The 15224-nt window shown below is 46.4% G+C and overlaps 1 protein-coding gene across 15 annotated transcripts in view; it reads left to right on the plus strand.

The window, feature by feature from the left end:
* Positions 1-15224, plus strand: part of LOC139264759 (speriolin-like) — a 395630-nt gene that overhangs the window by 65925 nt on the left and 314481 nt on the right. For 14 of the 15 annotated variants that reach the window (XM_070881830.1, XM_070881833.1, XM_070881832.1 and 11 more), the window contains one exon: positions 2479-2550. The exons of the other annotated variant lie outside the window; for it this stretch is intronic. In XM_070881830.1, the coding sequence (XP_070737931.1) occupies positions 2479-2550 (72 nt within the window). The remainder of the gene's footprint in view (positions 1-2478; positions 2551-15224) is intronic. 15 annotated transcript variants of the gene reach the window in all.

The following is a 15224-nucleotide window of genomic DNA, read 5'->3' on the forward strand; positions in this document are numbered from 1 at the left end:
CAGCTTCCGGCCAATAGTAGGTTCATGCAAGTCTGTATAAGGAGTGAGAGAAGGGGAGTCTTACCTTGGCAGCTCTGGTTAGATCTTTACATTTTCTCTGTACTGTAATCAGGTCCTGGGGATTATGCTGCACCTTGTTTGATGCCTGCTGACTAAGCGGTCTCGGCACCATTGTCCATCGGAGGGGACCAGGAACATTTGGTGAATGAGCATCACTGCTGCTGCAGCTGAGGATCTGGCGTTCCTGGTCAAAATATCCTGCCTGTTGCTGCGTAATATCGCTCTCCGTTATTTGTCACCACAAGAAAGTGCACCCACTTTTATCACCTGTAGCTACCTTTAAGTAGCAGCCACTCCATCATATTTCCCACTCTCTCACTTGATAATCAGCCCATAGGTATTGCGTTTCAGGCGGGCCATTTGCCATTTGACATTGTTGTGATGTTCCTTGAATAATCCTTTTGTCAGGGGAAGTCATAACAGGGAACAAAGAAATGGCAAACCAATTGAACAAGTACTTTGGTTCGGTATTCACTAAGGAGGACACAAACAACCATCCGGATATAAAAGAGGTCAGAGGGTCTAGTAAGAAGGAGGAACTGAGGGAAATCCTTATTAGTCGGGAAATTGTGTTGGGGAAATTGATTGGATTGAAGGCCGATAAATCCCCAGGGCCTGATGGACTGCATCCCAGAGTACTTAAGGAGGTGGCCTTGGAAATACCGGATGCATTGACAGTCATTTTCCAACATTCCATTGACTCTGGATCAGTTCCTATGGAGTGGAGGGTAGCCAATGTAACCCCACTTTTTAAAAAAGGAGGGAGAGAGAAAACAGGGAATTATAGACCGGTCAGCCTGACATCGGTAGTGGGTAAAATGATGGAATCAATTATTAAGGATGTCATAGCAGCGCATTTGGAAAGAGGTGACATGATAGGTCCAAGTCGGCATGGATTTGTGAAAGGGAAATCATGCTTGACAAATCTTATGGAATTTTTTGAGGATGTTTCCAGTCGAGTGGACAAGGGAGAACCAGTTGATGTGGTGTATTTGGACTTTCAGAAGGCTTTCGACCAGGTCCCACACAAGAGATTAATGTGCAAAGTTAAAGCACATGGGATTGGGGGTAGTGTGCTGACATGGATTGAGAACTGGTTGGCAGACAGGAAGCAAAGAGTAGGAGTAAATGGATACTTTTCAGAATGGCAGGCAGTGACTAGTGGGGTACAGCAAGGTTCTGTGCTGGGGCCCCAGCTGTTTACATTGTACATTAATGATTTAGACGAGGGGATTAAATGTAATATCTACAAATTTGCGGATGACACTAAGTTGGGTGACGGTGTGAGCTGCGATGAGGATGCTATGAGGCTGCAGAGCGACTTGGTTAGGTGAGTGGGCAAATGCATGGCAGATGAAATATAATGTGGATAAATGTGAGGTTATCCACTTTGGTGGTAAAAACAGAGAGACAGACTATTATCTGAATGGTGACAGATTGGGAAAAGGGGAGGTGCAACGAGACCTGGGTGTCATGGTACATCAGTCATTAAAGGCTGGCATGTAGGTACAGCAGGCGGTTAAGAAAGCAAATGGCATGTTGGCCTTCATAGCGAGGGGATTTGAGTACAGGGGCAGGGAGGCATTACTACAGTTGTACAAGGCCTTGGTGAGGCCACACCTGGAGTATTGTGTACAGTTTTGGTCTCGAACTTGAGGAAGGACATTCTTGCTATTGAGCGAGTGCAGCGAAGGTTCACCAGACTGATTCCCGGGATGGCAGGACTGACATATGAGGAGAGACTGGATCGACTGGGCCTGTATTAACTGGAGTTTAGAAGGATGAAAGGGGATATCATAGAAACATATAAAATTCTGACAGGACTGGACAGGTTAGATGCAGGAAGAATGTTCCCGATTTTGGGGAAGTCCAGAACCAGGGGACATAGTCAAAGGATAAGGGGTAAGCCATTTAGGACTGAGATGAGGAGAAACTTCTTCACCCAGAGAGTTGTTAACCTGTGGAATTCCCTACCGCAGAGCGTTATTGATGCCAGTTCATTGGATATATTCAAGAAGGAGTTCGATGTGGCCCTTATGGCTAAATGGATCAAGGGGTATGGAGAGAAAGCAGGAAAGGGGTACAGAGGTGAATGATCAGCCATGATCTTATTGAATGGCAGGCTCGAAGGGCCGAATGGCCTACTCCTGCACCTATTTTCTATGTTACTATTTAAGCGCTTAACTTGTTCTTATCAATTCACCAAACTATTTCCGATGCTGCCTGTTATTCCAGCACCACGTTCAGTGACTGGGAGTCAACAAATATGCTGAAGAATAAAAGGATTGGATAATCTTCACAAGACAATCTATTTACTCAGCCCCTTCTGTACTTGTGCCTGTGTGATGACAACATTCAGCACGTCCAGTTGTTAGATTTAATAACGTGCAAACCTCTATTTTTGCTCTCTTTTGACAGGGCCAGGAAATGTCGGACAGCCTCCATCTGGACCACCATGTGTCTTTGCGCCTTTGCAACCAGTTGGAGCCGGTGAGTCAGCAAAAGTGCTAATTTGCTACAGTATGTTACAGATTGGGCAATGAGGTCAACTGAAGCGTTATGCAGCATGTCATCATGCTGTGGCTCTGCAGTGAGCGTGAAATTTAAGATTCCGATGCCATTTTTGCCCGACCCACGTTGCTGCCAGCAGTTCCTGATCCCACCCACAAGCCACGACCCGTAGAAGTCAGGAGGCAGTCATTTTTTATTTCTTTGCTGGCTGTTGCTGGATCTTTCCCCTCCCACTCCAAGTTCCTCTCCAGCCCAGAGGAGATGTCCTTAACCCTGGCACCGGGAAGGCAACACAGCCTTCGGGACTCACATTCTCGGCTGCAGAGAACAGTATCTATCCCCTATACTATACTGTACCCCCCACTGCTACATTTCTTTTTACTCCCCCAACTGGAATGGCCCCTGTACCTCGGTGCTCTGGTCCATTTGCTCATCCTCGTTGTCGGCCCTGCTCTCGTTCACACAGGGAGCAAGAACCTCGTATCTGTTGGACAAGTGTAGGGGCTGAGTCTCCTCTCATGCTAATTTCTGGATCCCTATACCTGCCTCATTCATAGTCACAACCTCATGTCCCTGACCAAATTTGAAGTATTTAACCTAAGGGGTGTGACTGCCACCTGGAACAGAGTCCAGGTAACTCACCCCCCCGACTGATGTATCGCAGTGTCCGAAGCTCGGATTCCAGCTCATCAACTCTGAGCCGAAGTTCCTCGAGCCACCAACACATACTGCAGATGTGGTCACCGTGGATCATAAGAACATGAGAAATTGGAGCAGGAGTAGGCCATTTGGCCCCTCGAGTCTGCTCCGCCATTCAATAAGATCATGTCTGATCTGATCATGGACTCAGCTCCACTTCCCTGCCCGCTCCACATAACCTTTGACTCCCTTATCGCTCAAAAATCGTTCTATCTCCGCCTTAAATATATTCAATGACTCAGCCTCCACAGCTCTCTGGGGCAGAGAATTCCATAGATTCACAGCCCTCATCTCAGTTTTAAATGGGCGGACCCTTATTCTAAGACTCTGTCCCCTAGTTTTAGTTTCCCCTAAGATTGGAAATATCCTCTCTGCATCCACCTTGTCGAGCCCCCTCATTATCTTATAAGTTTCATTAAGATTGCCTCTCATTTTTCTGAACTCCAATGTGTATATACCCAACCTACTCAACCTATCCTCATAAGTCAACCCACTCATCTCCGAAATCAACCTAGTGAATTCTCTGAACAGTCTCCACTGCAAGTATAACCTTCCTTAAATACGGAGATCAATACTGTATGTAGTCTTCCAGGTGTAGCCTCGCCAGTACCTTGTACAGTTGTAGCAGGACTTCTCTGCTTTTATACTCTAACCGCCGTGCAATAAAGGCCAACATTTCATTTGCCTTCCTGATTACTTACTGTACCTGCATACTAACTTTTTGTGTTTCATGCACAAGGACCCCAGGTCTCTCTGTACCGCAGCACTCTGCAATCTTTCTCCATTTAAATTATAATTTGCTTTTCTATTATTTCTGCCAAAGTGGGTAACCTCACATTTTCCTACATTATACTTCACCTGCCAATTTTTTAGCCCACTCACTTTGCCTGTCTATATTTATTGTGTCCTCACAATTTGCTTTCCCACTTAACTTTGTATCATCAGCAAACTTGGCTACATTACACTTGGTCCCTTCATCCAAGTCATTAATATAGATTGTAAATAGTTGAGGACCCAGCACCGATCCCTGCAGCACTCCACTAGTCATTGTTTGCCAACCGGAAAATGACCCATTTATCACGACTCTGTTTTCTGTTTGATGTCCAATCCTCTATCCGTGCTAATATATTACCCCCAACCACGTGAGCTTTAATCTTGTGCAGTAACCTCTTATGTGGCACCTTATTGAATGCCTTCTGGAAATCCAAATGCACTACGTCCACTGGTTCCCCCTTATTCAACCTGTTTGTTACATCCTCAAAGAACTCCAGCAAATTTGTCAAACATGATTTCTGTTATGCATGTAATAACTCGATCGACTGAATACTGTAAACTAACACAGGTACAAACCTGGCTCTACTTTATTTGGGCCCAAAATTACATAATGGCTTGCCTTTTATACCTGGGCCGCACACACGTTGCGTACAGCCCAATGACCTCCGACAGCGCCGCCACCTGGTGGCTTGTAACCTCCAGCATACATACATGACAATTTCTCTTACATAAAACTATGTTGACTCTGTTTGATTGAATCATGCTTTTCCAAATATCCACCAGCTCCCACATGCTTTAGCTCCAACACATCACCTGCCCTGCCATTTCTATTGTATTTTATTTAACTAATTAGGTTTTCAAGTTTTGAAATATCAATTATCTATTTGTAGTTTTTAATCTGTAATCACGGCTCCTAATTTAAACCAATGTCCAAGTTTAGAAAAAGAGAGAAATTGGTTATTAAGTATATCACTTACCTGCTTTCCTGTAGCGTCACACTTGGATTTTTTTTGCCTCACAGGTCTGTTCGCTCTGCTCCCAGCTAGGTGCTCCCGCTGCTTTTTATCACCCCGGCTCTCGGCCCTTGTCTCGGGCGCTGCCTTTTCACTCCCATTGTATGACAGCATTTGCTATTAAGTTGCAAATCAGCAATACTGCTGATCTGTGGGAGAATAGATTATAGAATATCCTTTATCCAACTGAAGTAACAATTTATTTGGTCTCCCAGCTTGCCCGAGGTGTTGGAGATGGTTGAGCTAAGAGCCCATAAAGCACTACTATGAGTATCCCTGAGAGGTGTTAATACTAGTGCCAGCAGGTTGGGCTCAGCTGCTGCCCCCATTGAGGTGACCAAACACACCACTGTTGACTGTAGAGTGTCCGTTCTATGTGTTAGAATTCCACACTAGTTGGTAGTGGCCTGCACCACACTCTTCAACATGTTATGGGAGCTCCTTGACAGGCAATCCAATGCTTTCAACATTTGGTGATAGGTAAAAACAGCTTTTTTTTTTTAAAGACTGAAAGTTGAATTCTAAATCACAATCCTGGTGAGCAGTATTGGAACCTGAGCTGGTCCTCCAGTAGATTTCGGCAGGTCCTCCTACTCAGGTTCTCCCTCCATTTTGGTGCCAACTTCCGGCCAATGGTAGGGTTAAGCAAGTCTGTATAAGGAGTGAGAGAAGGGGAGTCTTACCTTGGCAGCTCTGGTTAGATCTTTACATTTTCTCTGTACTGTAATCAGGTCCTGGGGGTTATGCTGCACCTTGTTTGATGCCTGCTGACTAAGCGGTCTCGGCACCATTGTCCATCGGAGGGGACCAGGAACATTTGGTGAATGAGCATCACTGCTGCTGCAGCTGAGGATCTGGTGTTCCTGGTCAAAATATCCTGCCTGTTGCTGCGTAATATCGCTCTCCGCTATTTGTCACCACAAGAAAGTGCTCCCCCTTTTATCTACTGTAGCTACCTTTTAAGTAGCACCCGCTCCATCATATTTCCCACTCTCCCACTCAACAATCAGCCCATTGGTAGTGCGTTTCAGGCTGGCCATTTGCCAATTGACATTGTTGTGATGTTCCTTAAATAATCCTTTTGTCAGGTGAGTGAACTGAGATCTTGGCTCAGAGGTAGTGCTTGTGCCTCTGTGGTCGACAGTGGGGAATCAACCTGCACCCCAGAGACTTGAGCACATAGTGCAGGCTGGCACTTCAGAGCAGTACAAGGGGCTGAGCAAAAGTCCTTGTGAATTATGTAAACTTGTATATACCCTGTACAGCCATCAGAGGGCCCATCCCCTGGAGTCCGAAGGGATCTCACAATCTCTTGGGAGCACAGGTCCTTAAGGAGGCCTCACAGATTGGAGAGGCACGCTGGAGACCTGCAATAAAAGACTAAGGTCACACTTTACTTTGAGCTCACAGTATCCAGTCAGACTCTTTCTTCATACATAACAACTGGCGACGAGATACAGATAACGAACCCAATGATACAAAGAACAGTGGGCATCCTGGAGAAATTCTCGTAGGGAGATGATTGGGAAACCTTCGTGGAGCGACTCGACCAATACTTCGTGGCCAACGAGCTGGAAGGAGAAGCGAACACTGCCAAATGAAGGGCGATTCTCCTCACAGTCTGTGGGGCACTAATGTATGGCCTCATGAAAAATCTGCTTGCTCCAGTGAAACCCACAGAGAGATCGTACGATGATTTGTGCACACTGGTCCGGGAGCATTTGAACCCGAAGGAAAGTGTTCTGATGGCAAGGTACCGGTTCTATATCTACAAAAGGTCTGAAGGCCAGGAAGTGGCGAGTTATGTCGCCGAGCTAAGACGCCTTTCAGAACATTGCAAATTTGAAGGACATTTGGAGCACATGCTCAGAGACCTTTTTGTACTTGGCATTGGCCATGAAATGATACTTCGCAAACTTTTGACTGTAGAGACCCCAACCTTGAGTAAGGCCATAGCGATAGCCCATGCGTTCATTGCCATCAGTGACAATACTAAGCGCTGCTTCAAATACTGTGAACAAAGTGATGTTGTTTTCAAATTGCAACGGACAGGACAGGCCCCACATGCCTGCAGCTGTACATCTGCAGATGTCTCAGAGTCCACCATCAATGGTGATGAATGCAAGGCCATGAACACCTTGTTGGCGCTGCGGGGGTGATCATCATTTCCATTCAAGCCGATTCTAAGGGTACGTTTGCAAGGGCTGTGGAACAATGGGACACCTCCAACACATGTGCAGGCGAGCTGCAAACCCTGTTAATCCTGCAAACCACCATGTTGCAGAGGAGGACAGATCCACGGCAGACCACGTCGAACCAGAGTCTCAGACCGAGGAGGCAGAGCTATATGGGGTGCACACATTTACCACAAAGTGTCCCCCAATAATGCTGAAGGTTGAACTAAATGGACTCCCGGTGTCAATGGAGCTGGACACGGACGTGAGCCAGTCCATCATGAGCACAAAGACTTTTGAGAAATTGTGGTGCAGCAAGGCCTCAAGGCCAGTCTTGACTCCAATTCGCACGAAACTAAGAACTTACACTAAGGAACTGATTCCTGTAATCGGCAGTGCCACTGTAAAGGTCTTCTACGCTGGAGCGGTGCACAAGCTACCACTCTAGGTGGTAGCGGGTGATGGTCCCACGCTGCTTGGAAAGATATGCTCGAACTGGACGACGTCCGAGCGCTCTCGCCCGCTGACGACACTTCGTGTGCCCAAATCTTAAACAAGTCCCCTTCACTGTTCGAACCAGGCATCATGATGTTCCAAGGAGCAAAAGTGCAGATCCACCTAATTCTGCAGGCACGACCTATTCATCACAAGGTGAGAGCAGTACCGTACATGATGAAAGAAAGGGTAGAGATCGAGCTGGACCGGCTGCAACGAGAGGGCATCATTTCACCGATCGAATTCAACGAGTGGGCCAACCCAATCATTCCAGTCCTCAAGGGAGACGGCACCGTCAGAATCTGTGGTGATTACAAAGTTACTATCAATCGTTTCTCCCTGCAGGACCAATACCCGCTACCAAAGGCCGACGACCTTTTCGCAATGTTGGCCAGAGGAAAGACGTTCACGAAGCTGGACTTGACCTCAGCCTACATGATGCAGGAGCTGGAGGAATCATTGAAGGGCCTCACCTGCATCAACAAGCACAAAGGTCTCTTTATAATAGATGCCTATTTGGAATTCCATCAGCGGCGGCGATATTCCAGAGAAATATGGAAAGCTTACTGAAGTCGGTCCTGCGCATGGTGGTCTTCCAGGACGACATCTTGGTTACAGGTCCGGACACAGTCGAGCATCTGCAGAACCTGGAGGAGGTTCATAGTCGACTCAATCGCGTGGAGCTCAGGTTAAAACGCTTGAAGTGCATTTTCCTGGCATCTGAAGTGGAGTTCCTGGGGAGGAGGATGGCGGCGGACGGCATCAGGCCCACCGATTCGAAGATGGAGGCAATCGAGAACGCACGAGGCCACAGAACATAACAGAGCTGTGATCGTTTCTAGGACTTCTGAACTACTTTGGTAACTTCTTATCGGGTCTCAGCACACTGTTAGAACAACTGCATGCCTTACTGCCTAAAAGGGACGAATGGGTATGGGGCAAAATCCAAGAAAATGCCTTTGTAAAAGCTAGAAAATTGTTATGCTCAAACAAATTGCTTGTGTTGTATGATGCATGTAAGCGTTTGGTACTATTATATGATGCATCGTCGTACGGTGTCGGGTGTGTATTGCGACAAGCTAATGATTTTGGAAAATGCAATTGGTTGCTTATGAATCCAGAAGTGTGTCCAATGCTGAGAGAGCCTACAACATGATTGAAAAAGAGTCATTAGCATGTGTCGATGGGGTAAAGAAAATGCATCTATACCTGTTTGGGCTAAAGTTTGAATTGGAAACTGACCATAGCCACTTATATCCCTGTTTGCCGAGAGTAAGGGAATAAATACTAATGCATTGGCCCGCATCCAGAGATGGGCACTCACGTTCTCCACATAGAACTACGCCATCCGCCACAGGCCAGGCACAGAAAACTGTGCCAAGGCTCTCAGTAGGCTGCCATTACCACCACAGGGGTAGAAATGGCGCAGCCCGTAGATTTACTCATGGTTATGGAAGCATTTGAGAGTGAGCAGTCACCCGTCACAGACTGACAGATTAGAACCTGGACGAGCCAGGACTCTTTACTGTCCCTAGTTAAAAACTGTGTGCTTCACGGGAGCTGGTCCAGTGTACCAGTGGAAATGCACGAAGAGATACCGTACCAGCGGCGCAAAGATGAGATGTCTGTACAGGCAAGACTGCCTTCTGTGGGGCAATCGGGTAGTGGCCCCAAGAAGGGCAGAGACACCTTCACGAGTGACCTCCACAGTACCCACTCAGGCATCGTAATGATGAAAGCGATAGCCAGATCCCACGCGTGGTGGCCCGGTATCGATGCGGACTTGGAGACCTGCGTGCACAAATGTAACACATGCTCGCAGTTAAGCAATGCACCCAGGGAGGAGCAGCTAAGTTTATGGTCTTGGCCCTCCAAACCGTGATCTAGGGTCCATGTCGACTGTGCAGGCCCGTCCTTGGGTAAAATGTTCCTTGCAGATGCGTACTCCAAATGAATTGAATGTGAGATAATGTCGGCAAGCACGTCCGCTGCCACCACTGAAAGCCTGCAGGACATGTTTGCCACGCACGGCCTGCCCGATGTCCTTGTGAGTGACAACGGGCCATGTTTTACCAGTGCCGAGTTCAAAAAATTCATGACCCGTAACGGAATCAAATATGTTACATTTACCCCGTTGAGACCAGCGTCCAATGGTCAGGCAGAGAGAGCAGTGCAAACCATCAAGCAGGGCTTGAAGAGGGTAATGGAAGACTCACTGCAGACTCGCCTATCCCGAGTCCTGTTTAGCTACCGCACGAGACCCCACTCGCTCACTGGGATTCCACCTGCTGAACTGCTCATGAAAAGAGCACTTAACACAAGGCTCTTGTTAGTTTGCCCTGATCTACATTAACAGGTACAAAGCAGGCAGCTTCAACAAAGTACATATCATGATAGCACAAATGTGTCACGTGAGAGTGCAATCAATGACCCTGTATTTGTATTGAATTATGGACAAGGTCCAAAGTGGCTTTCCGGCACTGTTGTAGCCAAAAAGGGGAGCAGGGTGTTTCGGGTCAAACTTTCAATTGGACTCATTCACTGGAAACACTTCGACCAAATCAAACTCAGATTCATGGACTATCCTGAACAACCCACTTTGGACCCTACCTTCTTTGACCCCCCCAACATACACACCAGTGGCAGCCGACACCGCGGTTGGCCACGAAGCAGAACCCATCACCCGCAGCCGGACTCACCACACCAGGCAGCCCAGCAAGGCCAGCTGCACAGCAGCTCAGAGAGGGCCAACAATCATAGGAACATAGGAACATAGGAATTAGGAACAGGAGTAGGCCATCTAGCCCCTCGAGCCTGCTCCGCCATTCAATAAGATCATGGCTGATCTGGTCGTGGACTCAGCTCCACTTACCCGCCCGCTCCCCGTAACCCTTAATTCCCTTATTGGTTAAAAATCTATCTATCTGTGATTTGAATACATTCAATGAGCTAGCCTCAACTGCTTCCTTGGGCAGAGAATTCCACAGATTCACAACCCTCTGGGAGAAGAAATTCCTTCTCAACTCGGTTTGAAATTGGCTCCTCCGTATTTTGAGGCTGTGCCCCCTAGTTCTAGTCTCCCCCACCAATGGAAACAACCTCTCTGCCTCTATCTTGTCTATCCCTTTCATGATTTTAAATGTTTCTATCAGATCACCCCTCATCCTTCTGAACTCCAAGGAGTAAAGACCCAGTCTACTCAATCTATCATCATAAGGTAACCCCCTCATTTCTCGAATCAGCCTAGTGAATCGTCTCTGTACCCCTTCCAAAGCTAGTATATCCTTCCTTAAGTAAGGTGACCAAAACTGCACGCAGTACTCCAGGTGCGGCCTCACCAATACCTTATACAGTTGCAGCAACACCTCCCTGCTTTTGTACTCCATCCCTCTCGCAATGAAGGCCAACATTCCATTTGCCTTCCTGATTACCTGCTGCACCTGCAAACTAACCTTTTGGGATTCATGCACAAGGACCTCCAGGTCCCTCTGTACCGCAGCATGTTGTAATTTCTCCCCATTCAAATAATATTCCCTTTTACTGTTTTTTCCCAAGGTGGATGACCTCACACTTTCCGACATTGTATTCCATCTGCCAAACCTTAGCCCATTCGCTTAACCTATCCAAATCTCCTTGCAGCCTCTCTGTGTCCTCTACACAACCGCTTTCCCACTAATCTTTGTGTCATCTGCAAATTTTGTTGCACTACACTCTGTCCCCTCTTCTAGGTCATCTATGTATATTGTAAACAGTTGTGGTCCCAGCACTGATCCCTGTGGCACACCACTAACCACTGATTTCCAACCCGAAAAGGACCCATTTATCCCGACTCTCTGCTTTCTGTTAGCCAGCCAATTCTCTATCCATGCTAATACATTTCCTCTGACTTTGCGTACCTTTATCTTCTGCAGTAACCTTTTGTGTGGCACCTTATCGAATGCCTTTTGGAAATCTAAATACACTACATCCATCGGTACACCTCTATCCACCATGCTCGTTATATCCTCAAAGAATTCCAGTAAGTTAGTTAAACATGATTTCCCTTTCATGAATCCATGCTGCGTCTGCTTGATTGCACTATTCCTATCCAGATGTCCCGCGATTTCTTCCTTAATGATAGTTTCAAGCATTTTCCCCACTACAGATGTTAAACTAACTGGCCTATAGTTACCTGCTTTTTGCCTGCCCCCTTTTTTAAACAGAGGCGTTACATGAGCTGCTCTCCAATCCTCCCCAGAGTCCAGAGAATTTTGGTCGATTATAACAAATGCATCTGCTATAACTTCCGCCATCTCTTTTAATACCCTGGGATGCATTTCATCAGGACCAGGGGACTTGTCTACCTTCAATCCCATTAGTCTGTCCAGCACTACCTCCCTCGTGATAGTGATCATCTCAAGGATCTCCCTTCCCACAATCCTATGACCAGCAATTTTTGGCATGGTTTTTGTGTCTTCCACTGTGAAGATGGAAGCAAAATAATTGTTTAAGGTCTCAGCCATTTCCACATTTCCCATTATTAAATCCCCCTTTTCATCTTCTAAGGGACCAACATTTACTTGAGTCACTCTTTTCCGTTTTATATATCTGTAAAAGCTTTTACTATCTGTTTTTATGTTTTGCGCCAGTTTACCTTCGTAATCTATCTTCCCTTTCTTTATTGCTTTTTTAGTCATTCTTTGCTGTTGCTTAAAATCTTCCCAATCCTCTAGTTTCCCACTCACCTTGGCATTGGTCTTTGATTTGATACTTTCCTTTATTTCCTTGGTTATCCACGGCTGGTTATCTCTTCTCTTGCCACCCTTCTTTTTCACTGGAATATATTTTTGTTGCGCATTTTGAAAGAGCTCCTTAAAAGTCCTCCACTGTTCCTCAATTGTGCCACCATTTAGTCCTTGTTTTCAGTCTACTTTAGCCAACTCTGCCCTCATCCCACTGTAGTCCCCTTTGTTTAAGCATAGTACGCTCGTTTCTGACACAACTTCCTCATCCTCAATCTATATTACAAATTCAACCATATTGTGATCACTCATTCCGAGAGGATCTTTTACGAGGAGATCGTTTATTTTTCCTGTCTCGTTACACAGGACCAGATCCAAAATGGCTTGCTCCCTTGAAGGCTCTGTTACATACTGTTCTAAGAAACAATCCCGTATGCATTCTGTGAATTCCTCCTCCAGGCTACCCCCTGCGATTTGATTTGACCAATCAATATGTAGGTTAAAATCCCCCATAACTACTGCCGTTCCTTTTTCACATGCCTCCATTATTCCCTTCATTATTGCCCACCCCACCATGAAGTTATTATTTGGGGGCCTATAAACTACACCGACCAGTGACTTTTTCCCCTTACTATCTCTAATCTCCACCCACAATGATTCAACATTTTGTTCGTTGGAGCCAATATCATCCCTCACAACTGCCCTGATATCATCCCTTATTAACAGAGCTATCCCACCTCCCTTCCCTTCCTGCCTATCTTTCCGAATCGTCAGATACCCCTGTACGTTTAATTCCCAGTCCTGGCCACCTTGCAACCATGTCTCTGTAATGGCCACCAAATCATACCCATTTGTAATGATTAGTGTCGTCAACTCATTTACTTTATTTCTAATGCTGCGTGCATTTAGGTAGAGTGTTTTCATCCTAGTTTTTAAACCATGATTTTTAGTTTTTATCCCTCTTGCAGCCCTTTTATATTCAGTGGCCCTTTTTGTTTCTTGCCTTTGGTTTCTTTGCCCTCCACTTTTACTCATCTCTTTTCTGTCTTTTGTTTTTGCCTCCTTTTTGTTTCCCTCTGTCTCCCTGTATTGGTTCCCATCCCCCTGCCATATTAGTTTAACTCCTCACCAACAGCACTAGCAAACACTCCCCCTTGGACATTGGTTCCGGTCCTGCCCAAGTGCAGACCGTCCGGTTTGTACTGGTCCCACCTCTCCCAGAACCTGTTCAAATGCCCCACGAATTTGAATCCCTCCCTGCTGCACCACTGTTCAAGTCATCAATCGATTTACCAATACTGGCATTTGCCCCAAGACGATCAAGCAGCGCAAGAAGGGCCCCAGATCGAGTCACCTTGTAAATAGTTACACTGTTCACTTTGGGGGTGGGGATAGGGGGGAGTGTTGTTATATATGTAAACTTGTATATACCCTGTACAGCCACCAGAGGGCCCATCTCCTGGAGTCACAAGGGATTCCACAATCCCTTGGGAGCACAGGTACCTAAGGAGGCCTCACAGGTTGGAGAGGCACTCTGGAGACTTGCAGTAAATGACTATGGTCACACTATACTTTGAGCTCACAGTATCTGGTCAGACAGAAGCATAGACATAGAAACATAGAAAATAGGTGCAGGAGTAGGCCATTCGGCCCTTCTAGCCTGCACTGCCATTCAATGAGTTCATGGCTGAACATGCAACTTCAGTACCCCATTCCTGCTTTCCCCTTGATCCCCCTAGTAGTAAGGACTTCATCTAACTCCTTCTTGAATATATTTAGTGAATTGGCCTCAACAACTTTCTGTGGTAGAGAATTCCACAGGTTCACCACTCTCTGGGTGAAGAAGTTTCTCCTCATCTCGGTCCTAAATGGCTTACCCCTTATCCTTAGACTGTGACCCCTGGTTCTGGACTTCCCCAACATTCTTCCTGCATCTAACCTGTCTGAACCCATCAGAATTTTAAACGTTTCTATGAGGTCCCCTCTCATTCTTCTGAACTCCAGTGAATACAAGCCCAGTTCATCCAGTCTTTCTTGATAGGTCCCGCCATCCCAGGAATCAGTCTGGTGAACCTTCGCTGCACTCGCTCAATAGCAAGAATGTCCTTCCTCAAGTTAGGAGACCAAAACTGTACACAATACTCCAGGTGTGGCCTCACCAAGGCCCCTGTACAACTGTAGCAACACCTCCCTGCCCCTGTACTCAAATCCCCTCGCTATAAAGGCCAACATGCCATTTGCTTTCTTAACTGTCTGCTGTACCTGCATGCCAACCTTCAATGACTGATGTACCATGACACCCAGGTCTCGTTGCACCTCCCCTTTTCCTAATCTGTCACCATTCAGATAATAGTCTGTTTCTCTGTTTTTACCACCAAAGTGGATAACCTCACATTTATCCACATTATACTTCATCTGCCATGCATTTGCCCACTCACCTAACCTATCCAAGTAACTCTGCAGCCTCATAGCATCCTCCTCGCAGCTCACACTGCCACCCAACTTAGTGTCATCCGCAAATTTGGAGATACTACATTTAATCCCCTCGTCTAAATCATTAATGTACAGTGTAACAGCTGGGTCTCCAGCACAGAAACTTGCAGTACCCCACTTGTCACTGCCTGCCATTCTGAAAAGTCCCCATTTACTCCTACTCTTTGCTTCCTGTCTGACAACCAGTTCTCAATCCATGTCAGCACACTACCCCCAATCCCATGTGCTTTAACTTTGCACATTAATCTCTTGTGTGGGACCTTGTCAACAGCCTTCTGAAAGTC

Source organism: Pristiophorus japonicus, chromosome 5 (assembly GCF_044704955.1).
Source record: "Pristiophorus japonicus isolate sPriJap1 chromosome 5, sPriJap1.hap1, whole genome shotgun sequence".
NCBI classification, from domain to species: domain Eukaryota; kingdom Metazoa; phylum Chordata; class Chondrichthyes; family Pristiophoridae; genus Pristiophorus; species Pristiophorus japonicus.